We start from the raw sequence: 27611 nt of genomic DNA, 5'->3' as shown, positions 1-27611 counted from the left end.
AAAGCCAAAGATGTAATGTGAACCAAAAATGCTTCATTATATAACTAGCAGGTTAGGCATTTCGATGGAGAACCTCTTCCTCAGACAGATGGGTACACGTATGTTCAGCAATCCTGGTCCAAATGCTGTCAAGGGAAATATGCCAGTAGTCGCCAGCGTCCTTGGCCACCAAGATTGCCACCACGGATGACTTCTGGCTTGTTTCCCTTCACAGCATTTAGACCCGGATCGCTGAACATATTACTATATGTTCACCCAGCTGTCTGAGGAAGAGGTTGTACCTGCTGGTTATATAAAGCATTTTTGGTTCACGTTACATTTATTTTCCTCTATTCCAAAATTGTCATCTGCCACCAGGTTGCGCTAGAGTCCTACTTCTGTTTATCTATGCTAATGTCTAATTTTCATATACGGATCTGCTGTTTGTGCTGCTGTAGATCCTGAATTTTACAGCAGGATTTCACAATTATCTACCATTTATATTGTATTACATTCTTCTAATAAACCATTTAGTTGCTTCTCATGTATTAAAGCACATTTTAAAATGAACACTGAAATCATATTATTAATAGCCCTCATAATGAAGCTGTGTGCGGTTTATTGCTTGCATCCGATTCAGCATGCCACACCAAACTTTGTGAAATCTTCATTTGATCTTCATAGTCTTCTTTTTACATGATGGAGTGGTGGGGTGGATGATATCAAATATTACATTTTTTATATATTTGACTTTGTGTAGAACTGTTCATTATCAAGTAATGGCTTAATATCATATCACTGTACAAAGGGGTCACTTGGGATACAAATTTTCCTATTTTGGGAAAATCTAGGGTAGTGACATTCATCTGGCAGACAAAGAGCAATTGTCTTAAAGGTAGACGGTATTGGTCACACATAGGCATTCTTGTCAAAATTTCTTGGTATTCCTCTCTGTTCATTGCGGTTGTTGTTCTGATCCTGTCGGCTTGTTGGACCAGATCTCACAGACTTTACTCCGTTGTACGGATAACTTAATCTGAAAAACACAGAACAAGAATTGATGGAAATAAAAACGAAGTAACGTATATGTAGAGTTTACAAACGTTCAGCAGCTGGGCATTTCTCATTGTAATGGGGATGAGAATAGGGATGATAATGGGGTGCCCAGGTGCGAGGAAAAGTAGTCTTATGAACTCTAATGTGGATAGCAATGGTAGCTCTGACATCCAGAAAAATACGAAGGCGCTCCCCAGTGATGATAGATAAAGTAGCCTTTACATGTGTTTTGGACCATTGGTTCTGAAATACTATTGTTGGAGTAATCACTTAATTTAGGTGATATTCAAGGGGTATCGAAGCCTTATCAACCAGGTATGCCAGATTTGACGGCGCACTGGAGAAGAATACAGTGTGAAACAGACAAGTGGCGTTTCAACATTCGCTTCCTCCTCTGAAGCTCTTTATTGGGTAAAAAGTATATATAAACACACTGTAGCAGGAGATGATCATGAGCAGATACTGCCCGGCTGTCATCCAATCATAATATGACAGATGGGTTGGGTTTTTCTAACTAAGTAATAATCATAAAATTATTCTAGAAGTTACAATTGACGTGTCAGTTACATTATCTCAAATTTGCATGTGAACATGTAAAATTGCTAAATGTTAAAGCTAGCAGTTGCAATATTTTAGGCTTGCTGTAAACATATGCAATTACTAAATGCTGAAATTGACAATTATTTTATCTAAGGCTTGCATAGAGAACAGGTATTCTACTAGAGCCTCACCCACTGCTGACTTCTGTTTTTGACTAGTTTCACAAGTCAGTTATGATCCTAAAATAAAATAATGTCAAACACTATTACAGGTTACTCTTAAGGCCCATATACACGGAACAATAACAGAAAACGGCCATATACTTACTGACTAAGGAGTACATATAGATGCATCCTCTCACCATGCAGGTAGCAGACTGCCAAATGAGGGAGCTAATTGCGCCTGTGAGGGACCCCAATGAGACAGAAATACATATACACTGAACAATTTTCACTCAAAATTGACCTAAAAGCCATTGTTTGAGCGATAATTGTCGTGTGTAAATGCTCCCATCTTTCACTAGTTGGCTAAATGATGATTTTTAGGTGAGCATAAAATCCATCATTCAGTTGGAGAGAAGATAACACAGACAGCATGCTGTTTTCTGTCCATGGTGCTCTATTCTCCACGGGAGTGCTGATTACATTGTATTCAGCTTGCAGCCCAGCTGAAGAACAAAGGTGCTGAATGCAGAGAACAGACTACTTGCTGCACTCTGCATACAGGTCCCGGAGGCTTATTTACATTCAAATGAATGTGATAAGCTGCTAATTGACATTAGTGTACCTTAGTAGTTGATGCAAAAACAATCACTCAAAACCTATCTTTTGAATGATTATGTTTGCGTGTAAATGGGCCTTTAGATTCCAAGGGGGCACTTTGCATTGTTTTTGATTTGTAATAGTAGATATGTACATCTAGTTGCTTCCTCAGAATGTAGCAAACACAGCCAAGATCATTATTACCAGAAAGTTGTTTGGCCTAACTATACTTAAAAGGGTTTTCCAATTTAGTAAAATAATGTCATAAAAGTAGAATAATGGGCATAAAAGTGTTAAAAATAATAAATTAAAACATAGAGACCTCTCCGGTTCTCTGCTAGCCCAGTGCCGCCACTCTGTTCTCCTAGTCAGTGTTTGTTTCTATTGACTGCAGTGGTCACGTCTATCTATGAATGTTGGTCCAAAATGAATGCATCTTATCTTATTATGTTGGCACACAACATCAGAAGCAGATGTTGATAGTATGGCCTTCCTGCCAATACTCAGTAAATTTTGCTATGTGACTTGGTGGGTTACGACTAGAGAACTACGTAAGGAGTTGAATATCAGCTTCAATGCATTGGAAATGATGATTTACCAATTTGTACGGATAAGCTTATTAAAACGCTCTTCATTTTGTGGTGTGACAGCTGTGCATGGCCGTCCAAGATGTTGCTTGTCTTTTACGTCGCTGTCGCCACTGCTGAGACACGCCACCCACGTCCCACTGTGCTAACATCCACTGTTTGGTCTACATATACATTCAGCAAGTATCCATGAATTCAATAACTGTATGAACCTTTGCTTTATACGCACTTTAATGTCAGACGCTTTTTTGTCAGACTGGTCCTCCGCTGCCATCTTTTGCACAGCAACAAAATTTATGGATATTAGCAGAATGGTTCAAACTCTATTGCCATACCACTAACATCTGTTTCTGATGCTGTGTGCCAACATAATAAGATAGGAGGCCTTTGTTTCAGACAGACCCTCATATATAGATGTGAACACTTCAGCTAATGTCCTCCCAAGATCCTCCCCATGGATATGTCATCAGTGATGTCCCACAAACAGAGGTAGGAAAGAATATCTGCTCCTTAGACTGTTTACAGGATGTCACTGGACTGGGAGCCAACAGTGAAGTCACAGGTCACATGACATGCTACCTGAATGAAAAAGACAGGTAAGTATATGGCCAATAGGCTTTGGGCACTGGCAGAGGAGGAGCATTAGCATTTTAAAAAAATATGGAAAAACTCTTTAAGATGGACTTAAAGCCCATTTACATGCAAAGATAATCTTTTGAACAGCTGAAAGATCTTGCTATCTGTTTGCATAAAGTGTTAATGGCCATTAACACTTTATCATCTTCATTTGCATGTAAAAGGACCTCCAGGAGCTGTTAGCAGAGCCCAGCGTGTGATTAATCACACGCCCAGCTGTGCAAACAGCTGCATTGTTCTTTTTGTGGCTGCCAGCAATGTTACAATGTTATCTGCCGACTCCTGTGGAGATAACAGCCTACGGTCTATTGAGAGATACTTTATCTCTCACTAGGTGAATGATGGATTTTAAGTTCACATTTACATGTAACAATTATTGCTCATTTTCGTTTGTTTGAACAAATTATGAGCATTAATCGTTACGCGTAAATGTGCCTTTACACCTTAGATGGCTGTTGTCAATTGTTTTCAATTGAGAGGGAGGAATAAACTGGACACTCCCATAGACATTAGATAGACAACTCGTTTTGTCCAATTTGCATCTAAGGATCCTTTTACACAGAATGCTTATCATACTGGTAATTGTTGGAATATGAGAAACTGAAGTGTAAACACTGTCAACTAATGAATAGAGATGAGCGAGCGTACTCGTCCGAGTATTAGGGTGTTCGAGATGCTCGTTACTCGTGACGAGTACCACGCGATGTTCGAGTTACTTTCACTTTCATCTCTGAGACGTTAGCGCGCTTTTCTGGCCAATAGAAAGACAGGGAAGGCATTACAACTTCACCCTGCGACGTTCAAGCCCTATACCACCCCCCTGCAGTGAGTGGCTGGCGAGATCAGGTGTCACCCGAGTATTAAAATCTGCCCGGCCGCGGCTCGCCACAGATGCATTCTGACATAGTTCAGGGAAAGTGCTGCTGATGCCGGAGCTGCTATAGGGAGAGCGTTAGGAGTGATTTTAGGCTTCAAGAACCCCAACGGTCCTTCTTAGGCCATAGAAATCGCAGATCGCACCTATCTGCGATCTGCGATTCCTGTTCTCTTCTCTATATGCGCTCAATGGGGCCGGCGGCAGCAGCGCCGACCCCATTGAGAACATATAGAAGACAAATCATTCTTCTCTGCCACAGCTGTAACAGCTGTGACAGAGAAGAACGATGTTTGCCCATTGAATTCAATGGAGTCGGCAATACAGCAGGTTCCACTGAAAGCAATGCGCTGCGGGCGTGCACGGGATGAATTGTCGGGAAGGGCTTAAATATATAAGCCCTTCCCTGCAATTCATCCAGAAATGTGTTAAAATAAAAATATACATATATATATATACTATTACTTACCTTGTCCCGGCAGACGGAGTTCAGCCGCGGCGGCCGGCAGTGGGTGTGAAGGGGGTGTGAGTCAGACTCAGCGCTGAGCCAATCAGGAGGCAGTTCTGACTCACACCCCCTTCACACCCACTGTAGGCCGGCCGCGCTGAACTCCGTCTGCCGGGACAAGGTAAGTATATACCGTATATACTGGCGTATAAGGCGACTTTTGAACCCCGAAAAATCTGCTCTGAAGTCAGGGGTCCTCTTATATGCCGGTAATACAAAGAAAAAGAAAGTGTCAAAAAAAAAATCATTACTCACCTTCCCCGGCGTTCTGCGGCGCTGCTGCAGGCTGTCGCTCCCTCCTGGTCCCTGGCAGAGCATTGCTTTCTGGACGCAGGGCTTGAAATCCCCCCGTCTTATACGCCCCGTCACCTTATACGCCGGTATATACGGTATATTTTTTTTATTTTTACACATTTCTGGATGAGTTGCAGGGAAGGGCTTCTATATTTAAGCCCTTACCGACAATTCATCCCGCGCACGCCGGCAGCCCATTGCTTTCAGTGGAACCTGCTGTATTGCCGGCTCCATTGAATTCAATGGGCTAACATCGTTCTTCTCTGCCACAGCTGTTACTGCTGTGGCAGAGGAGAACGATCTTTATGCTGACAGTGCAGGGGGGGCACTCTTGCTGCTATTGTGGCTTAATAGTGGGACCTGGGAACTTGAGATGCAGCCCAACATGTAGCCCCTCGCCTGCCCTATTCGTTGCTGTGTCGTTCCCATCACTTTCTTGAATTGCCCCGATTTTCACAAATGAAAACCTTAGCGAGCATCGGCGAAATACAAAAATGCTCGGGTCGCCCATTGACTTCAATGGGGTTTGTTACTCGAAATGAACCCTCGAGCATCGCGAAACGAGCACCCGAGCATTTTGGTGCTCGCTCATCTCTACTAATGAACAATAAACAATAATTCATTCACTTATTGTTCATCGATCATTTTATGCAGGCATAACAACCTGACGATAATTGGCCCATGGAGACAGGCAGTTGTTCATCTATGAATGACTGCCTGTTTATTCTGAATGGAGGCAGGCCACCAGAAGAGATCTCCAGTGTGCTCCAGCTCCATTCAGTGATCAATTATCACTCCTGAGATGACTGTGGGGCGCTTAAGATCCCCCACAGTCGTCCCATGTAAAAGGACCCTTATTGCATATGGACACCTCTAATACTTTTTTTGATAATTGTTATTGATGGAGCAATATTACTTTTGAAAACTGGTGAATCTGATATTTGTTGTGGTTATTGCTATACAGATATAACATATAACAAGGGGTTATCCAGGCAGCGCCTACCGGGATACACCAGGGTCAGAGAGGGATCACTCCTTTGACCCCTGTGTAGTCACTGGCACTCGTAATTTCAAACGCAACTCTCATTGAAATCAATGGGAGCTGTGCTTGTGATTGCAGGCTGGAGGTCCATTGATTTCAGTGAAAGCTGCACCTATAAATACAAGCACCAGACACTACACAGGGGTCGGAGCAGTGCTCCCACTCTGACCCCAGTGTGTCCCGGTAGCCCCTTTAAGGATATGAGATGGCGTATCATCATTTTTCATACCTGTCTTTTTTGATAGTATCATTCAAAGAGAGGCAGAGAATAGCACCTCCAATGACAGTAAGAGAGGATCCAGCCCATCCGATGAACAACGCAGCTCCTAGCTCATACCTGTTAGAGAAGAGTAATTGATATAAGAAGATACAGTATATTTTCCATGATGCGTTTCCCCAATTTATCGGTTTTCTTTTTCTGTTACTTACTTTTGCTCCAGGAATGTTGGATCAAAGAATTCAGAGGTAATTTTGTGAGCATAAAGTGATATTCCAGACATAGCACAAAGACCTAGAACAGACATGAGAGGGAAGTTACAGCTCCTTCTACTGAGGGTCAGTTCACCATTGCATCGTTTCTATTCTGTCAGGATTTCATTGCATAGAATAGTGTAGCAACCAGCGATTATGAGGCCTCTTGTATACAGCTGTACTCCGACTCGGATTATGGCACCATATACTATACCTCTGTGTGCTTCGGATTTTACAATATGAAAAAAGGTTTGGTGCCGTGTTAGCCAGTAGAGTAAAGTATGATTGTTCTCAGTATGAGAAACCAAGTAATCTTGTAGATATGATACCTTTTAATGGCTAACAAAAATACATGATGTTACAGCAAGCTTTTGGATTCTTTTCGACCCTTCGTCAGGCTAATGAAACTAGTTGGGATGGCACACAAATATAACATACAGATGCAGAGGGGATGGGGACACCCCTCTTGATCTAAATAAATGTTCACACACAGAAATTTGAGACTTAAAATAACACAAGACAATCTGAGCAAAGAGATAAATATTTAATCAGTTTGCTCAGCAATTGGGAAGAGGACGCTCGTCTTGACCTCCTTCAGACCTTTCATATTCTCCACTTATGCAAGAATCCCGGGCTGAGGTTCATTCCATTCTTGAGGGTATCAAACTTGGCCATAAACTTATACTCCCAAATTCTTCTGTGAAGTTGGGATTTGAAGTTGTCCTTCAGTATGATAACTCTCATCTGCTCTATGCTGTGCCCCTGAGCACAAAAATGTTTTGCCACAGGTAATTACGTCTTTTCCTCTCCAATTGAGTGGTAATGAGATCTCATCCTGGCTCTCAGTTTTTGTCCTATTTCCCTGATATAAAGCCTCCCCACAGGATCCATGGGTTTCACATCCAAGGAATCCCCTGCTGCAGCTGTCACAGCTGCAGCAGAGGATAGCGATGGGACTGCACTTTATGTGTGAATTTTGCTATTGTGTGACCGCAAAGCAAGTGCAAATTTAAAAACGCACGTCCCGCAAATTTGTTTTACATGTGTTTTGCGGGTTTTTTTCACGTACCTAAATGTGTTATAAAAACGCTCGTCTGACCGAGGTCTGAGACAAACCAGGGCTGTGCACTCTCTCCAAGGACCAGTTGCAATCTCACGGTCTGTCTTTATGCTATGTATGCACTTGCTTATTGTTTGCTTTTCTGTTTTTTTTATCCCCATGCACATTATTGTCTTCCCCAAAATGAGGTGACCAGGAGCAGGTGAGTTGGGGCAGACCAAACTAAGTTAAAAAAATATGCTTCAGTGTTGTGTCTAAAGTAGCACTGCCAAAAACATTGAGTATGCTTTCTTCAAAACTGGGAGCTGCAATTATTCTATTGAGTCTATGAGCTCAGAGGGACATCTCAAATAGAGATGAGCGAACGTACTCGTCCGAGCTTGATATTCGTGCGAATATTAGGGTGTTCGGGATGCTCGTTACTCGTAACGAGTACCACGCGGTGTTCCGGTTACTTTCAGTTTCCTCTCTGAGACGTTAGCGCGCTTTTCTGGCTAATTGAAAGACAGGGAAGGCATTACAACTTCCCCCTGTGACGTTCAAGCCCTATACCACCCCCCTGCTGTGAGTGGCTGGGGCAATCAGATGTCACCGGAGTATAAAAGTCGGCCCCTCCCGCAGCTCGCCACACATGCCTTGTGAGTTAGCTGAGGGAAAGTCCAGTTCTATTGGAGTTGCTGTAGGGAGAGTATTTGTAGTGAGTGTAGGCTTCAAGAACCCCAACGGTCCTTCTTAGGGCCACATCTACGTGTGTGCAGGCTGCTGTTAGCAGTGGAGAAATTTTTTTTTTTCCTCAAAATCGGCAGTGCAGAGCATTGCACCCGGTATTAGGGACAGAAGTGGTGCTTAGGCAGGGAGAGTGTTAGGAGTGAGTGTAGCCTTCAAGAACCTCAACGGTCCTTTCTAGGGCCACATTTAACTGTGTGGAGTACTGTGCAGGCTGCTGTTAGCTGTGTTGCTTTTTTTTTTTTTCCTCAAAATCGCCTCTGCAGAGCATTGCACCCTGCATTGATACTACAGGCACAGAATTGTGTAGGCAGGGCCACAACACAGTTATTAGTCATTGAATAGACGCAGTGGGCCTTTTCTTTTTTAACAAAAGGGAAAAAAAGTATATTTGCCCTGCCTCTGTCAGTCCTAAGGGCTCTGGGTACGTGTGTGCTGCGTGGAGAACGTAAAAAAATCAGACGCAACCAGCCACGGTCGAGTGCAGCCTTGCACCAATTTCTTTCCTGCCTGGGAAATACCTGCTCTGCCACAGTTAATAACTCTGCAACAGTAAAGTTCTGTGACACTTTTGCAGGGCCGCAACACAGTTATATTAGTCATTGAATAGATGCAGTGGGCCTTTTCTTTTTTAACAAAAGGGAAAAAAGTATATTTGCCCTGCCTCTGTCAGTCCTAAGGGCTCTGGGTACGTGTGTGCTGCGTGGAGAACGTAAAAAAATCAGACGCAACCAGCTAGGGTTGAGTGCAGCCTTGCGCCAATTTCTTTCCTGCCTGGGAAATACCTGCTCTGCCACAGTTAATAACTCTGCAACAGTAAAGTTCTGTGACACTTTTGCAGGGCCGCAACACAGTTATATTAGTCATTGAATAGACGCAGTGGGCCTTTTCTTTTTTAACAAAAGGGAAAAAAGTATATTTGCCCTGCCTCTGTCAGTCCTAAGGGCTCTGGGTACGTGTGTGCTGCGTGGAGAACGTAAAAAAATCAGACGCAACCAGCTACGGTTGAGTGCAGCCTTGCGCCAATTTCTTTCCTGCCTGGGAAATCAAATCACTGGTAATACAGCATGCTGAGGGGTAGGGGTAGGCCTAGAGGATGTGGACATGGCCGAGGACGCGGAGGGCCAAGTGAGGGTGTGGGCACAGGCCGAGCCAGTGCGGTGGCCAGGGGTAGAGGCAGGGCCAGACCGAATAATCCACCAACTGTTTCCCAAAGCACCCCCTCGCGCCATGCCACCCTGCACAGGTCAAGGTGCTCTACGGTGTGGCAGTTTTTCACAGAGACGCCTGACGACCGACGAACAGTGGTGTGCAACCTTTGTCGCGCCAAGATCAGCTGGGGAGGCACCACCAACAGCATGCGCAGGCATATGATGGCCAAGCACCCCACAAGGTGGGACGATGCCCATTCACCGCCTCCGGTTTGCACCACTGCCTCTCCCCTGTGCCCCAACCTGCCACTGAGATCCAACCCCCCTCTCAGGACACAGGCACTACCGTCTCCTGGCCTGCACCCACACCCTCACCTCCGCTGTCCTCGGCCCCATCCAGCAATGTCTCTCAGCGCAGCGTCCAGACGTCGCTAGTGCCACAGTTTGAGCGCAAGCGCAAGTACGACGCCACGCACCCGCACGCTCAAGCGTTAAACGTGCACATTGCAAAATTGATCAGCCTAGAGATGCTGCCGTATAGGCTTGTGGAAACGGAGGCTTTCAAAAGCATGATGGCGGCGGCTGCCCCGCGCTACTCGGTTCCCAGTTGCCACTACTTTTCCCGATGTGCCGTCCCAGCCCTGCACGACCACGTCTCCCGCAACATTGTATGCGCCCTCACCAACGCGGTTACTGCCAAGGTCCACTTAACAACGGACACGTGGACAAGCACAGGCGGGCAGGGTCACTATATCTCCCTGACGGCACATTGGGTGAATTTAGTGGAGGCTGGGGCAGAGTCAGAGCCTGGGACCGCTCACGTCCTACCCACCCCCAGAATTGCGGGCCACAGCTCGGTGGTGGTATCTGCGGCGGTGTATGCTTCCTCCACTAAAGCACCTTCCTCCTCCTCCTCCTCCAACGCAACCTCTGTCTCGCAATCAAGATGTGTCAGCAGCACGTCGCCAGCAGTCGGTGTCACGCGGCGTGGCAGCACAGCGGTGGGCAAGCGTCAGCAGGCCGTGCTGAAACTACTCAGCTTAGGAGAGAAGAGGCCCACGGCCCACGAACTGCTGCAGGGTCTGACAGAGCAGACCGACCACTGTCTTGCGCCGCTGAGCCTCCAACCGGGCATGGTCGTGTGTGACAACGGCCGTAAGCTGGTGGCGGCTCTGCAGCTCCGCAGCCTCACGCACGTGCCATGCCTGGCCCATGTCTTTAATTTGGTGGTTCAGCGCTTTCTGAAAAGCTACCCCCACTTGTCATACCTGCTCGGAAAGGTGCGCCAGCTCTGCGCACATTTCCGCAAATCCCACACGCACGCTGCCACCCTGCGGACACTGCAACATAGGTTTAATCTGCCAGTGCACCGACTGCTGTGCGACGTGCCCACACAGTGGAACTCTACGCTCCACATGTTGGCCAGACTCTATGAGCAGCGTAGAGCTATAGTGGAATACCAACTCCAACTTGCGCGGCGCAGTGGGAGTCAGCCTCCTCAATTATTTACAGAAGAGTGGCCCTGGTTGGCAGCCATCTGCCAGGTCCTTGGAAAATTTGAGGAGTCTACCCAGGTGGTGAGCGGCGATGCTGCAATCATTAGCGTCACCATTCCTCTGCTATGCATCTTGAGAAGTTCCCTGCAAAGCATAAAGGCAGACGCTTTGCGCTCGGAAACAGAGCCGGGGGAAGACAGTATGTCGCTGGATAGTCAGAGCACCCTCCTGTCTATATCTCAGCGCATTGTGGAGGAGGAGGAGCATGAGGAGGAGGGGGAAGAGACAGCTTGGCCCACTGCTGACGGTACCCATGCTGCTTGCCTGTCATCCTTTCAGCGTGTATGGCCTGAGGAGGAGGAAGAGGAGGAGGAGGAGGATCCTGAAAGTGATCTTCCTAGTGAAGACAGCCATGTGTTGCGTACAGGTACCCTGGCACACATGGCTGACTTCATGTTAGGATGCCTTTCTCGTGACCCTCGCGTTACACGCATTCTGGCCACTACGGATTACTGGGTGTACACACTGCTCGATCCACGGTATAAGGAGAGCCTTTGCACTCTCATTCCCGAAGAGGAAAGGGGTTCGAGAATGATGCTATACCACAGGGCGCTGGTGGACAAACTGATGGTAAACTTCCCATCCGACAGCGCTAGTGGCAGAAGGCGCAGTTCCGAGGGCCAGGTAGCAGGGGAGGCGCAGAGATCAGGCAGCATGTACAGCGCAGGCAGGGGAACATTCTCCAAGGCCTTTGCCAGCTTTATGGCTCCCCAGCAAGACTGTGTCACCGCTCCCCAGTCAAGGCTGAGTCGGCGGGAGCACTGTAAAAGGATGGTGAGGGAGTACGTAGCCGATCGCACGACCGTCCTCCGTGACGCCTCTGCCCCCTACAACTACTGGGTGTCGAAGCTGGACACGTGGCTTGAACTCGCGCTGTATGCCCTGGAGGTGCTTGCTTGTCCTGCGGCTAGCATCTTGTCAGAGAGTGTGTTTAGTGTGGCTGGGGGAATCATCACGGATAAGCGTACCCACCTGTCAACCGACAGTGCCGACAGGCTTACACTCATCAAGATGAACAAAGCCTGGATTTCCCCAGACTTCTCTTCTCCACCAGCGGACAGCAGCGATACGTAAGCAATACGTAGGCTGCACCCGCGGATGGAAGCTACGTTCTCTATCACCATCCAAAACGGGGACATTTCTGCTTCATCAATCTGTGTCTAATATTCCTCCTCCTCCTCCTGCTCCTCCTCCTGAAACCTCACGTAATCACGCTGAACGGGCAATTTTTCTTAGGGCCACAAGGCTCACTCATATAATTTTTCTAAACAATTTGTATATGTTTCAATGCTCTTAAAAGCGTTGAAACTTTAACTTGAACCAATTTTTCGTTAAACTGGGCTGCCTCCAGGCCTAGTTATCACTTAAGCCACATTAACCAAAGCGATTAATGGGTTTCACCTGCCCTCTTGGTTGGCCATGGCCAATTTTTTGGATGTACATTAGTACTGTTGATACAGCAATTTTTGTGGGCCCTCGCCTACAGTGTAATCAAATGAATTTTTAGCCCACCTGCATTACAGCTGACGTTACATCCGCTGTGTTGGGCAATGCAATGGGATATTTTTGTGTATCGCCGGTGGGTCCCAGGGAGCCACCCATGCTGTATGTGCACACGGAGTTTAACCTACATGTTTCCACTTGTAAAGAACCCCAGTCTGACTGGGGCATGCAGTGTGGGCCGAAGCCCACCTGCATTAAGCACGACATTACTACCTCAGCTGTGTTGGGCAATGCAATGGGATATTTCTATGTACCGCCGGTGGCTTCCTGGCACCCACCCATGCTGTGGGTCCACAGGGAATTATAAATGCATCTGTTTCCACTTGTAAAGAACCCCAGTCAGACTGGGACATGCAGTGTGGGCCGAAGCCCACCTGCATTAAGCACGACATTACTACCTCAGCTGTGTTGGGCAATGCAATGGGATATTTTTATGTACCGCCGGTGGCTTCCTGGCACCCACCCATGCTGTGGGTCCACAGCGAGTTGTTACTACATCTGTCCACTTGTAAAGAACCCCAGTCTGACTGGGGCATGCAGTGTGGGCCGAAGCCCACCTGTATTAAGCACAAATTTACTACCTCAGCTGTGTTGGGCAATGCAATGGGATATTTTTATGTACCGCCGGTGGCTTCCTGGCACCCACCCATGCTGTGGGTCCACAGGGAATTATAAATGCATCTGTTTCCACTTCTAAAGAACCCCAGTCTGACTGGGGCATGCAGTGTGGGCCGAAGCCCACCTGCATTAAACATGACATTACTACCTCAGCTGTGATGGGCACTGCAATGGGATATTTTTATGTACCGCCGGTGGGTTCCAGGGAGCCACCCATGCTGTCGGTCCACAGGGACTTCACAATAGGGAGTTGTACCTGCCTGTGTCTATGAATTAAAAAGCCGGGTCTGACTGGGGCATGCAGACACCTTGACAGAATGAATAGTGTGTGGCACATAGGTTCCCCATTGCTATGCCCACGTGTGCAGCTCCTGATGGCGGTGGCACAGGATTATATTTCTCATTGCTTCTGTACAGCATTGTGGGCTATCGCCCCGCCCCTTTTAAAGAGGGTCGCTGCCTAGCCGTGCCAACCCTCTGCAGTGTGTGCCTGCGGTTCCTCCTCATGGCAGACGCACTTCTAAATAGACATGAGTGTGGCGTGGCATGAGGGCAGCTGAAGGCTGCGCAGGGACAATTTGGTGTGCGCTGTGGACACTGGGTCGTGCGGGGGGGTTGGGCAGCATGTAACCCAGGAGAAGTGGCAGCAGAGTGTCATGCAGGCAGTGATTGTGCTTTGTTGGAGGTAGTGTGGTGCTTAGCTAAGGTATGCATTGCTAATTAGGGCTTTTCAGAAGTAAAAGTTGTTGGGAGGGGGGGGGCACTCTTGCCGGTATTCTGGCTTAATAGTGGGACCTGTGAACTTGAGATGCAGCCCAACATGTAGCCCCTCGCCTGCCCTATCCGTTGCTGTGTCGTTCCCATCACTTTCTTGAATTGCCCAGATTTTCACACATGAAAACCTTAGCGAGCATCGGGGAAATACAAAAATGCTCGGGTCGCCCATTGACTTCAGTGGGGTTCGTTACTCGAAACGAACCCTCGAGCATCGCGATAATTTCGTCCCGAGTAACGAGCACCCGAGCATTTTGGTGCTCGCTCATCTCTAATCTCAAACATACAGTCTCTCCACTTTATGAACTGATTTAAATAATGCATAATAAAATCAAATACAGATCAGTGACCTAGTATAATGCAGTTGGAAAGGATTATTTTAGCAAATATGAGGTGTTGATGTGGCAATAACTTTTAATGGCTTAGAAAACAAGTCACAAAAAGTTATCACTGTCAAGTATAATTTTGCAATTAACTTCAAATCAGCTTTCCTGAAAACGTATGGTACATCTAATTTGTGAGTATTTAAGTTAAAGGGGTTCTCCCAGATTCAGTCTGAATGTGCAGAACTTGCATACCAGGCTGGATGTGTACGTGTATGTGGCTCATACTGCACTTTACTATATATACTGTCTACCAAGCCATTAGTACAGTCAGAATCAATGTATAGCAGCACGTTTTCACTATAAGCAGTCATGCAATACAAGCACACTCACCACTTATGATAAATAGCACACCAGAGAAACCAGTGATTTTTGCTTTCATGTCATCTGAGCCTCCAATCTTGGTACATTTCATTCCAACAAGGGCAAATATTGAGCCAAAAAATCCCAAGCTAACAGCAGCTATCAGCAAACCCCGGCAAGCCTGGATGTACCCTGCAACGAAGACATGGTTTAAAAAAAAGACTATACATATGAAATAAAGTCCATTGTTTAACAGGTTGTGATACATTATGGTGATTTTTAGTTTCTTCCATTGGTCGTCATATTTGTGCCAACTACAGAATATGTACAAGCAGCTCTTCATTATGTTTTCAGGACATTTGTGAATCTAACGCTTTTCAAAGGGTGCCTGCACACGAGCAGAATTTCAAGTGCGTGATTTTAGGCACATAATCCGCCCCAGACCGCAGCCAATATACTCCTATGAGGATCCGCAGTTGTCCCCAGACGGACGGATGTGTATCGCGTTTTTTCACGCGCGTGAAAAAATCTGCGACCTGTTCTAATTTTGGTCGGATCATGCGCGTGAAGCCTCCAATACAAGTGAATGGGTGCGTTTTTTCACGCAGTACATCCGCAGTGCAGCTGCGGATGGAGTCACTGGTTGCTATGACTACAGGAAGTAGGCATGGTAGGAGGCGTCCCAACACACAGCACAGAGCTTCACAGGCACATTTCAACTGCAGATCTGTCCTTTCAGTCCCCTCATCTACCAGAGAGCAGCCAGCAGACACCAGCCTGCCACAAGCCATAATGATCGACATGGGGAAACTTGTGGCAATCATGCAGGACTTCCCCAGCCTATGGGACAGTAACTCCCCAGAATACCTCGACAAGAACAGAAAGGAACAATCCTGGCGTCTACTGTCCGCGCAGGTTTATGGGGATGCGTGGACGAACGCAGTAGAAGCAGAACAGAAGAACTTGCGTGAGTATTATTCGCTATTGCGTCAAATGTACTTTTTTTTTCATTTTAACCCCTTAGTGGCCAAGCAGTTTTACTTTTGTTTTTATTGTGCTTTTTTCCATCCCCACTTTTAACCCCTTAGTGACGGAGCTTTTTTGCTTTTTTCCTTCTTTTCCCCCTACTCCCTAAAAAATCGTAGTTCCTTTATTTATCCATCGACGTCGCTGTATTAGGGCTTGTTATTTTTTTGCGGGACGAGTTGTATTTTGCAATGGCACTATTTATTGTACCATATAATTTACTGAAAAACCTTTAAAAATTGTAATCGGAGAGAAAAAAAAAAGACTTTCCACCATCTTTCGGTGCATCCTGTTTGTGCAGCGCGCAAAGTGCAACAAAAACGACCCGATATTTTTATTCTATGGGTCAGTACGATTACTACGTTACCACACTTATATAGTATTTTTATAGTACGTCCGAAAAAAGTTACATGGATCAACCATGCCCACAAAGACATCTGCTCACCGGGTGAAAGCATGTTGCCAGAATAATTTAACGGTGCTCGCACAAGCAAGAGGGACAAAACGGAGTCTGGGTGTTGTTTTTTAAGCTGTTTTCCAGAGAATGGGCAGTTCTCTAGGGGTTGGGTTTACAATAAGGGTGTCTTCTGGATTTTTCTGCGCGTTTTTTTCCGCAACACATCCGCGTATATCCGTGCGTGATTTTTCACGCATCCGCACCTATCCGCAAGCACATTTAGGTAGCATACGCGCGTGAAAATCCGCTAGTGGAATCCGAAACGCTCGTGTGCAGGCGGCCAAAGATAGGAATAAAACTGGTCAATTTCTTTGTAGGATGGCCTTTTTTAAATTGGAGCTGGCCTGGCAGTCAGCTGGAACATGCCCAACTTCAGAAACACCGGGCAAACAGTTGCTAGAGCCAGTGAAAGGTTTAACTGCACCTTCTAGTGAGCATTGTAGGGTAAAGACACTCTCTCATGCCAGCCATGTAATTCTTGGACAGACTCGGTCTACCAGAATGAGAGCTTGGCTCTCTTAGTGGTTTTCCAAAGTATAAGTAGGGAATACTGTATGTGCAGGGTATTTTGGTGAAAGAAAACTTTTAAGAGAAGGTTCAAACTTTTATATAACCTTAATGTCTTCTGTAGCCTAGGTCTACACTATGACTTATTCATTTAACACTATTTAAAGGCACAAGTACTTAAAAACAAGGCAGCGCTCTGGGATAAAGACTGAATGGACTCACCTGGCATAGACTGCCATACCTCCTGGCAGGCTGCTACACCTGTGGTCCATGAATGTGTGTAGTTAAAGCACTTTGTCACTGGGACATCAAGAAAGGAAAGCACGAGGAAAGGATCCAAGACTTTAGTGAGGCTCGGTATTAAAAGCTAATAAGACAATGACTAGAGATGAGCGAGCACCAAAATGCTCGAGTGCTCGTTACTCGAGTCGAACTTTCAGTGATGCTCAAGAGTTCGTTTCGAGTAACGAACCCCATTGAAGTCAATGGGCGACTCGAGCATTTTTGTATATGACTGGTGCTCCGCTAAGGTTTTCATTTGTGAAAATCTTAGCAAATCACCAAAGTCATGTAAAAAACACAGAAATGGATAGGGCAGGTGAGGAGCAACATGTAAGGCTGCATTTCGGGCTCCGAGGTCTCACTATTAAGCCACAATAGTGCATATAAGCCATTCCCTGGAAATGAATTAAAAGTGATTTAAAAAACAAAAAAAATAGATACTCACCTCCCTTCAGCTGCCGGGGCACAGCCGCGTGTTCTCCTGCTGTCCCCTGCACTGTGGTGCTGAACTGCTGTCATTCAGCTGAGAGCTGCGCTGAGCCAATCAGAGGCAGCATTCACTCACCCATTCATGAATTCATGAATGGGTGTGAGTGAGATCTGCCTCTGATTGGTCAGGCTGTGACCAATCAGAGGCAGCTCATTTAGCAGGCGGGGATTTTAAATCGCCGGCTGCTGAATACTACAGAGAGCAGTTCAGGAGAACTGCCAGCTGGCCGCAGCTGAACTCCGTCTGCCGGGACCAGGTGAGTATATATATATATTTTTTATTTTTACACATTTCTGGATGAATTGCAGGGAAGGGCTTATATATTTAAGCCCTTTCCGAAAATTCATTGTGCGATCGCCGGCAGCCCATTGCTTTCAATGGAGCCGGCTGTATTGCTGGCTCCATTGAATTCAATGGGCTAACATCGTTCTGCCGGGACAAGGCGAGTATATTTTTTTTTTTACTTTTTACACATTTTAGGATGATTTTCAGATAAGGGCTTATATTTTTAAACCCTTCCCGAAAATTCATCCCGCGCTAGCCGGCAGCCCATTGCTTTCAATGGAACCGGCTGTATTGCCGGCTCCATTGAATTCAATGGTCAGCGCTCGTTTAATCGAGATGAGCACCACGTGGTGCTCGTCTCGAGTAACGAGCATCTCGAGCACCCTAATACTCGAACGAGCATCAAGCTCGGACGAGTATGCTCGCTCATCTCTAACAATGACCAATAAAATCCTGCGCTTCAAGTGTTTAAAATACGACAATTAAAAATCAAAGTGGTGAAACATCCTGGTACTCCCTCGGTGGGGCGTAGGTTCCAGGAAACCAAAACAACAGTAAGATAATAAAAACTTGTCACTACTTCGGACCCAGCCTAGTGCATTTGACGAAGAACATCCAACTAAATTTGGTATTCCAGGATATCAGAGCGGGGATTCCTGGATCCTAACCCCCACCTAGTGAGTATCTGGATGTTTCAGCTTTTTGATTTTTAATTGTCATATTTTTAACACTGAGAGCAGGATTTTCTTGTTTTTTTAATTTACTATTTAAAGGCAAGTTGCCCAACTTAAATTGGATGGTGCAGCAATTTTCAGCTCCAATAAAAATATATAAAATAGCTCTAATTTTTTTTTTTCAAGCAACTCTTATTTACATACAAATAGCAAAAAACAACCAAAGTCATAATATTGCCCATGTCTTTGTGACAGATATATGTATACATCTAGGTGACCAACTCATTTTTCCTCACCATTTAATTTTATGCAGGCTTTCCAGTTACAAAAGGAGAATTGTGAGGTGCCTTATACACATTACATAGCTGTCAGCAAGCAATTATCTTGCCCGATGGGCCCAAACATCTGATGTTTGGCTCAGCAGGATTGGCAAATATCCATCTATGGTGTCCGACCCACTTTCAAGTTTATTCAAGGGCATAATTTGACGTTCTTGCATGTCAGCTCATACTGACTAAATTTCCCTAATGTATAGATATTATTAGACATATTTTCTTTCATATCATTTTTTCTTTCTGCTTCTACATTTTCTTCCTTCCACTCTTATAAAGATTATGGCTCCAGTAATCATGTGGGGTTTCGAACAGTAGGGAGATAGAACAAACAGGAAAGCATTCGGGAGTTAGCCATTAACAAGCCCATTTAATGGCTCATTAACTTTTGGGTCTCTAGAACACAAGCATTACTTACATAGATTGCATCTCGCATAATTTCAAATGATCCCTTCAATTAACAATTCCAATGTTACTTAAGGTTTATTCATGTGGTTGCTTTGGTTTCCTGAATTTAAAAAGTTGGTATAGAAGAATTGCAGTCTAATTTATTTCAAATTGTTGTGAGAGGTAAAGTTGTTCCAAACTTAACCATATTTGATGATTAGTCCGGCGGCAAAATACTTGTGATCAAATAAATGTAACACGTCATAGTCTAACCAAATAGATAACTCTACGTCTCCCTACTGTCACAAGAAGTTGAACAGAAGACCTATGGCTTGTGTAGCAGGAGATTCTGGCATCTCTGGATAGGCAAGTGGTTCACCAAGTGATCGTGATGCCCCCTTACTGTCTATATCAGTGGTGCCCAATTAACAGGTTATAATCTACCGGTAGACCTCAAAGTGGAGACCAAGACATCTTGATGTTAGGCCACCAGGATGTTAGCTATCCTTACCAAAGAAACGGGAAAGCTCGTAGGTCTATATTTCCGTTTGCCAGTTATCAACATTCCTAGTGAAATGCTGAAGTGTGAATCATATGGGAGTTTGTGAATCTCGAGTGCTAGTGCTGATAAAATGGTGTGGGATTCACACACCCTGATAATATGTACTCTGGCACAGTATAGAACATAGGGAAGGAGCTGCATAGTCTTGTATGCCTTGCAGTAAATAAGTAAATTTGACTCTTTTTGCTGGGGGACATCTAAAAAGCATGGTCATTCGAGTTTAGCCATTGGTCTATATTATGTTCTGGTACCTGTTTCCATGTGTAACAGTATATTAAATCTCCACTAGCTACCAGATATATGTACAAGACACAGCTAATACACTAATGCTAGATTGAAGTTCTGGAGTTGTGCTGAGAAGAGCTTATAGTTGGTAAAGATATTTGTCCTATTTATTATTACAACCAGGATGTTAGTTCTGGCATGAAAAACCTCTTCTTATTAAGCAGGCTGTGTGAAATCCAACATCCTCATATCCACTGTACATGTACAGAGGGTGTCACAGGGGAGTGAACAGAGAGGGCTCAGGAGCTGAGCCCACTCCATACGTACTGCGGTCAACTGTGTTATATAGCTGAAACCTACCTGCAATGGCTGGGATTGTATATACGTTGGCTGTAGAAGCTACAAGCAACAGCAACTAAGGCATCTCAGTGGTTAGACAAAAATAAGGGGCTTCCTTTGTTACCCTATTAGTAGCCCCGCCACATGATTGCAGGGTGCTGATAGGTTGGCATGGCCAGGGGCCATGAAGGCCTCCAGGTCCGCCATTTCAGTACTCCTATTAGGTCCTGACAGAGTCTGACAGTCACAATATACTGCAATACAAAAGTATTAGAGTGTATTATTCAAGGCTTTAAGAGATCATATGGTAAAGTCTGCTAGTGAGACAAAAAAAATGTAAAAAACAGTTTAATAAAGTTTTCAAAAATATTCCATGCCCATCCCCTATTAAGAAATCTGTAAGTAGATTTGCCTATTGAAAAGGACAAACTCCACATGCAGATACCAGGCAGATAAGGGCATGGCCGGGCAGAAATCCGTAACTCGAACTGAGATTTCTGCCATGGATTTTGAGATGGGGTGCACATGAGGAGGATTCATCCTTGTGAACCTACAGTAGCCTTGAATGTGATCTATTTTTTAAGTAAAAGGCTTCCAAGATGCATAAAGTAGGTTGTACATTCAGTATTTCCATGATTTATAACTAGTAGAGATGGCCCCTTGGGCCCTGTTATGTATCTTGCATTATGGCCCAAGAGCTTTCACTTCTACCTCTGACTAGCTTTGCTGACAAGCTCAAAGCATGGGTATGAGCGCAATCAGACAATAATTGTTCTCCTGCTTTCTGCATCTGGCATTTGACCCTTGAGCAATTTTTATGTCAGCTCTCAAGTATGGTTGAATGTCCATAGTAAAGATCCGTAATATGTATGGTGAAAAAGGATGCTTCAACATTTCATCTGTATTTGTATTCTTTGGTATTAATTTCTAATGGACAATATAAAATAGGGATGCAATGCTGATGCAATATGAATGCATCCCTATTTTAAGCACTCTTCGTGGACTTTAATTAGTGTTTTCAATCAGCAAAACGAACGACAGTAGTGCAAGTTGCAGAAATGTGTGTATATTTTATACTCCCTGGAAAAATAGACTTTAATAGATTAACATTAACTCCATATTATGGACAGAAAAAAACAACGGAATGCAGATAAAAACTATGATCAGCATTTTTTTCGGGGGGGGGGGGGGGGGAGACCTGTAAAATTCTGTCTTAATCTAGGTGTTGTTGTGTTGTTTTATTTATATACACTTGTCATGCTTCTATTTATTTGCTTTTTTCCTATGGGAAAGTCTATGGAGATGAACCTAAAAAAAACACCATACCTAGAGCATGCTAATTTTTGAGTAAAAAAAGCCCAACTTGGTAGAAAATTGCAACAAAAAAGCCGCAAAAATGTACTATTTGCAGTGCATTTTATAATTACCTAATAACTTACAGCAAAAAAATTGCTCCATTTCGTTGCGAAAAAGTGCCAAAAACATCTGGAAAACACTGCAAAAGACTTTAAAATTTTTTTTTTTAAATGCTATGTGTGAAAGCACTTAAAGGCATATTTCACATGAGCGTATATCGGCCGCCTTTTTTTACATTCGGCCGATATACGCTACCATCTCAGGCGTAAAAACTCATGAGAGGGCGCACAAATCTAACATTTGTGCACCCGTTCAGATGGCATGGGCCCCGGCGCATATACACCGAGGCCACCATGCTGTTGCCCCTTTCCCTTTCCTCCCACTCACCAGCTCACCTCCTCTCTCCTCCTCTCTGGCTGTTTGCAATGGGAGTGGAAGGGGGCGGAGCTAAGTTCCTGCCCTCTCCCTGTCCCTTGTCTGCAGCAAGCAATGGGAGGAGGCGAGATGGGGTAGCACTTAGCTCTGCTTTGCCCCGCCACGCCCCAACCCTTCCATTGCAATCAGACGGAGGGGAGGAAAGAAGAGGGATGGAGTTTAGCAGTCATGCTGCTAAACTCCCTCCCACCTCCCTTCTCCGTCCGCTGTCATTGTCCTCAAAGGAGCCCATGCAGCGGCCAACGTATTCCGTCCCAAAAGATAGTTCCAGGACTATCTTTTAGGCCCGACGTAAAAGCGCCCGGTGCTATATTGGCCCAGCCGGGCTCTTTTATCTCGTGGGAATACAGCCATGTGATCTGATGCATTGGGATCCAGTGCATCAGATCTTACCATATATCGGCCGATATACGCTCGTGTGAAGGATCCCTAAAAGCAACAATTCTGAAATTATAAATCCTTTTTCAAAGTGTATTTTGCTATACAATGTATTTTACCACAAGGATGCAGATTACTAGCCTGGGAGACCAGTAAATTCAAAGTGAAAGAGCTCTATAGAGCACTAGAAGACACAACAGGTGCTGTGGATCTGGGAATACCTATTCATTTAATGTTGAGGACAATGGTGTCTCCACTTTTAGTGGTTGTGGCAACACATTAATGGTCACCTCTCCACTGAAATGAAAAGATAGAGAAAAGTCCTCTTTTTATAATGCCTGAAGCCCATGGCCATATTATAGTTTCGTAATACTTCCATTTTGTATGGAGCCACAATATAGCACCACTAGAAAACTATGTGCCCGTACTGTTCCTCTGTATCCTCTATTACAGAGTTCTCAGTTCTTTAGATCATACTGAATAATAGAAAGATAAGAATGATATAAAGGCACTGTAACATGGCATATACAATGCCTAAGACTCATGTGTCACAGATAAATGTGAGAAAATCACATTGCTGAAGTCTATGATATCAGTCCACCTCTAATTTTCTGCTTGGCTGATCTATATGGAGTACTGAAATCCTTTTGCCATGCTCAGAGAATTTTTTTATACTGCAAATCTAACACAATATACTAAACAACAGACAATTCAGGCCAACCAGTACTAATGAATTTAATGAGTATATTTACTACCACCATGAAAGCAACAATTAATAGACCAATATTAGAATACCCGATTAGATGTACTTGATTGTTATTATACTATTATACAGTTGTAGTATGAAACTATCATTTTTAATCTCTAGAGTATTTTGAATGCCGCTGTCTACTTACCTTCTAACGCCAACATAGAAGGGAAGTCCTTGCAGTTGGACACCCCAGTAGAGTCGGTAACACATGTCTTCCAAAGGTTGGACCAAAAGGTTGCAGTGGTGATCACCGTGCCATCAATACTAGAGACCTTCCAGTAATCAGTGGGCAGTGTAGAGCTAACTAAAACCCAACCAGACACACTCAACACAAAGGCGATAATCTCAGAAGCCATGTGAGCCATCTTTAGACTAGATAAAAGTTGACAATGGCAGAGAAAGTTAATACCAGTACAAAGGGAAATCAAAGGTTTGCTGAGGAGGTAAAAAGTTCTTGAAGAATAAAGTTGGCTGCTCACAATTCACAGAGCATGCGCCAAGAGGAAACCAAGAGAATGACTCCGAAATGTCTCCTGTGAGTCTCATGGTCAGAAAAATCCAACCCTGTCCTCTGCCAGTCCCTCCCTAATTAATTCATGTCCATTTCAGGTGCTAAGTAAAGCATTCAGACCACTACATGTAACTAAGGCTTGTGGTTAATGCATCTCACACACTTCTTGTTTTAACAAGTGCTCATAAATCTAGAATGTGACGTGTGAAATGATGGACTGAAAAGCGTAATTAAAGCATGTTGGGCTGCAGATTGAGTTGCAAGTTAGATTGTAGGAAGGGTGAACGAAGTCCCCTTATCCATCTTATTTTTCAGTTGTTTGTTTCTTTAAATGGACTGCATCTGTAATTGAAGGACTACTCAGATCTATATGTACATGATGCACTGTATATGTACATCTATGTCTATATGTACGTGCATTGTATATACAGTACTATATGATCTTCCGTTTCACAAGTCAACTGGACGATAGGCTGTGGCATTGCTGTATGAATCTGATGCTGTGAAGGTACGAAGGAATGAAAGCCGTCTTGGTGACAGTTACATGGGAGGTACAGAGGAATGGCTAATCCCAAGAAGAGCCTTGTGCCAGCTTGGATCAGAGTATGGTGATGCTGACACGCTGTGCCACGAAGAGTAAGACCCCATGCTAGCATAGGTGCATACTAGCGTAAGAAAACTTGTCCGAGTTGTGTCCTCAAGAAAGTGACTTTTTTCATACATATGCAGTTCTGCATGCAGTACTCATGTCTGTTTTTTTACTTCAATATGTAATTTGGTTCTCATGTCCACAAAAAAAGAACTGAAAAAGGGCCGAATTCCTTTTTCTTCATGTCTTAAGAAAAACAGACAGCAAATGGACAGCATACGGATGGCATCGGAGTACTGTCCATTTTTTTGTATCCTCATTAACTTAAATTAACTACATTAACGCATTAACCACAGGCGTTCGTTACATGTAGTGGTCTGAATGCTTTACTTAGTACCTGAAATGGACATGAATTAATTGTATCCTCATTAACTTAAAGGGGTTGTCTCGCGAAAGCAAGTGAGGTTATACACTTCTGTATGGCCATATTAATGCACTTTGTAATATACATCGTGCATTAAATATGAGCCATACAGAAGTTATTCACTTACCTGCTCCGTTGCTAGCGTCCCCATTTCCATGGCTCCGTCTAATTTCGCTGTCTTCTGGCGTTTTTAGACGCGCTTGCGCTGTGCGGTCTTCTGCCTGGTGAATGGGGCCGCTCGTGCCGGAGAGCTGGTCATCGTAGCTCCGCCCCGTGTTCCGATTCCAGCCAATCAGGAGGCTGGAATCGGCAATGGACCGCACAGAGCCCACGGTGCACCATCGGAGAAGACCCGCGGTGCATCGTGGGTGAAGATCCCGGCGGCCATCTTGGTGAAGGAAGAAGTAGGAAGAAAGAAGAAGTCGCAGAGCGGGGATTCGGGTAAGTATATATATACAGTATATTTTTAACCCATCCCTTGGGTGTGTCCTGCGCCGAACGGGGGGCCTATGGAAAAAAAAAAAAACGTTTCGGCGCGAGACAACCCCTTTAAGTCTCATCTGCAAATTGCATAAGCATTTTTTCTTGCGATATGTGCGTCAAAACTGATGTTTCTTGCCATCAGTTTGCACTTAGACTAAAAAAAAAGTTAATGTGTCGGAATCCTATGGAAGAGGTTTAGTGCCATAGTGGGGGAGTGCAGTAAACCGCATGAGAGGACAGAGTGGTGTGCTGCGAGTCTGTAGGTTGCAAGGCCAGGATCTGGTCACCTGTAAAATGTGATTTGTTCTTCACTGATGACAAGGATACGTTTGTTGCAAATTTTTGCCAAGCACAACTTGCAAAAAATTTTACCACTTTTTAACGTCAGGAAAAAAATGCAGTTTTTATGGTAGTTTTGATGCAGTTTGCAGTTGTAATATGAAGCAAAATACGGTGAAGGGAAATGAGGAAATTCAGGAAGGAATTTTTTCTTTTACTTTTTGTGCATTTTCTGTTTAGTGTTCCTTTCCAGCCTACAGGTAATGTATTTTAAGGCTTTTCCAGACTGAGTAAATTCACATATCCCAGCTGTATATTTGATATATATATGGTGTACCGGCGCACTCAAAGTGCCAAGAAATATGCAAGCATGGAATATATAAATATGAACTGCATTACTGCTAAATGTACTGTAAACTGTATATTCGATGTGATATACTGTAGCGTACTCTAAAACTAGACTTGCTTTCGTGTCTAGGCATATAAATCTTCTTTATGGATTCCTGACGACTAATTACCCAGAACTGGCACATTAAAGAGTTAATTAACGACTAGGAAGATTTGTAAGCCAAACCTGTCAGAATATGAAATGAGCCAACTTACTTTGAGTACCGAGGATGCTGCTCAGAGTGCAGATAAACAAATGGAGGTAGCTGTCACATTTTTAGGGGCGACAATGAAACTGGGGCTACAGAGCGACTTTTGGCCATGACAAAGGTAGCACTTCCAAAAAGTTCTCCAAAGTCACAACGACGTTGAAGTGAATGGAGTCGCAATGCAATTTGTAGCTTGCTGCACTCATAGGTTGCAGGTCACAAGAAATCCTTTGAGGTTGGAATTTTTTGGTGACCCATGATCCACAGACATTGCAAGCTGCAACTTGCACTGTGACTGCCCTTCAATGTGAGTGCAAGGTGGCAGGGCTGCACAGTGATTTTTGATCAGGAGACTCGCATCGCAAGCAAAAGTTGCTGTGTAGCCCTAGCCGAGGAGTGATACTGATTTGTTATAGAAGTAAAAAAAAAAAAAAAAAAGCTAAAATGTTTGTATTTGTAAGAAATAAAAATGAAAAGTAGTAGTCAGGCTTCAGTCACACAGGACAGTGGTTTACTATCAGCACTTATAACTGGAAAGTTCCCTTTTATATATATTGATATTCCTATAGACTTCAATAGCACTGCGTGTGTCATAAACACATCCTTTTGGAATATCTTTGGCCATTGCATATGTTTAATGTACATGTGCCTGTGATTGGCTGAGGTGCTCAGCCAGTTTAGAAGCCGCTGTCTGTGGTTGGCTGAGCACCTCAGCCAATCACAGGCAGCTCTCGCTTAATGACTGAGAGGCGAGAGCTGCCTGTGATTGGCTGAGCGCTCAGCCATTCAGAAGCAGCTCTTTTAGCAGACGGGGATTTTAAATCCTTGCCTGCTGATAGAAATGCATTACAGAGTTGGGGACAGCGCAGAGAGGATGAGGCTGAGCTCCGGCAGCTAAAGGAAGTTGAGTATGATTTTTTTTTTTTTTAACAGCACTTTTCCTTGTTTTTCAGGGAAGGGCTTATATTTAAAGCCCATCCCTGAAAAACAATTACTGGATGCCGTCAGTGGGACCCCCTACTGCAGCTGTTATCTGTGACAGTTGCGGTAGGGAATTCTTTATTCCCCACAGGAATGAAGAATTCCTTTGTGGCATCTGTCACAGATGGGGCAGGTGCAGCAGGGAATTATTTTTCCTCACAGGCATGAAGGCATGAAGGAAACATCTGCCACATGGGGCAAATGTGTTCTTCATTCCCGCAGGGACGCAGCCGCGGCGGACAGGTAAGCTTTTTTTGTTTTTTTTTTACACTAAAATTCTTGTTTTTCAGGAAAGAGCTTATAATTAAAGCTCCTCCCTGAAGAACAATTCAGGGGTGCTGGCAGACCAGCTGCAGCTCTATTGCAGCTGCGGCACAATTGAAGACAAGTGCATTCCCTGTGGTGCATGCATGTCCTATCTTTGCTGGCACATGCCTGTA

At 44.5% G+C, this 27611-nt stretch overlaps 1 protein-coding gene across 1 annotated transcript; it reads right to left on the bottom strand.

Annotated features, from left to right (window-relative positions):
- Positions 1-840: 840 nt before the first annotated feature.
- Positions 841-23688, bottom strand: LOC136624887 (claudin-10-like). Its single transcript, XM_066598815.1, has 5 exons — positions 23454-23688; positions 14853-15014; positions 6707-6788; positions 6507-6614; positions 841-1015 (listed from the first exon to the last, which is right to left on the bottom strand). Exons 1-5 carry the CDS (start codon positions 23671-23673, stop codon positions 889-891), a joined length of 699 nt encoding a protein of 232 aa, XP_066454912.1. The 5' UTR covers positions 23674-23688; the 3' UTR covers positions 841-888.
- Between the last annotated feature and the right edge of the window lie 3923 nt (positions 23689-27611).

This window comes from Eleutherodactylus coqui, chromosome 4, assembly GCF_035609145.1.
Source record: "Eleutherodactylus coqui strain aEleCoq1 chromosome 4, aEleCoq1.hap1, whole genome shotgun sequence".
In the NCBI taxonomy this organism is placed as follows: Eukaryota; Metazoa; Chordata; class Amphibia; order Anura; family Eleutherodactylidae; genus Eleutherodactylus; species Eleutherodactylus coqui.
This window is presented reverse-complemented; position numbering and strand designations above follow the sequence as displayed.

What these genes read in the sequence shown, in the direction of transcription:
- LOC136624887 (XM_066598815.1), bottom strand. Translation starts at nt 23,673, where the DNA reads ATGGCTCACATGGCTTCTGAGATTATCGCCTTTGTGTTGAGTGTGTCT. An exon ending in TTCTATGTTGGCGTTAGAAG is followed by an intron (nt 15,015 to 23,453) that starts GTAAGTAGACAG and finishes TCTTCGTTGCAG; the next exon opens with GGTACATCCAGGCTTGCCGG. An exon ending in CCAACATTCCTGGAGCAAAA is followed by an intron (nt 6,615 to 6,706) that starts GTAAGTAACAGA and finishes CTTCTCTAACAG; the next exon opens with GTATGAGCTAGGAGCTGCGT.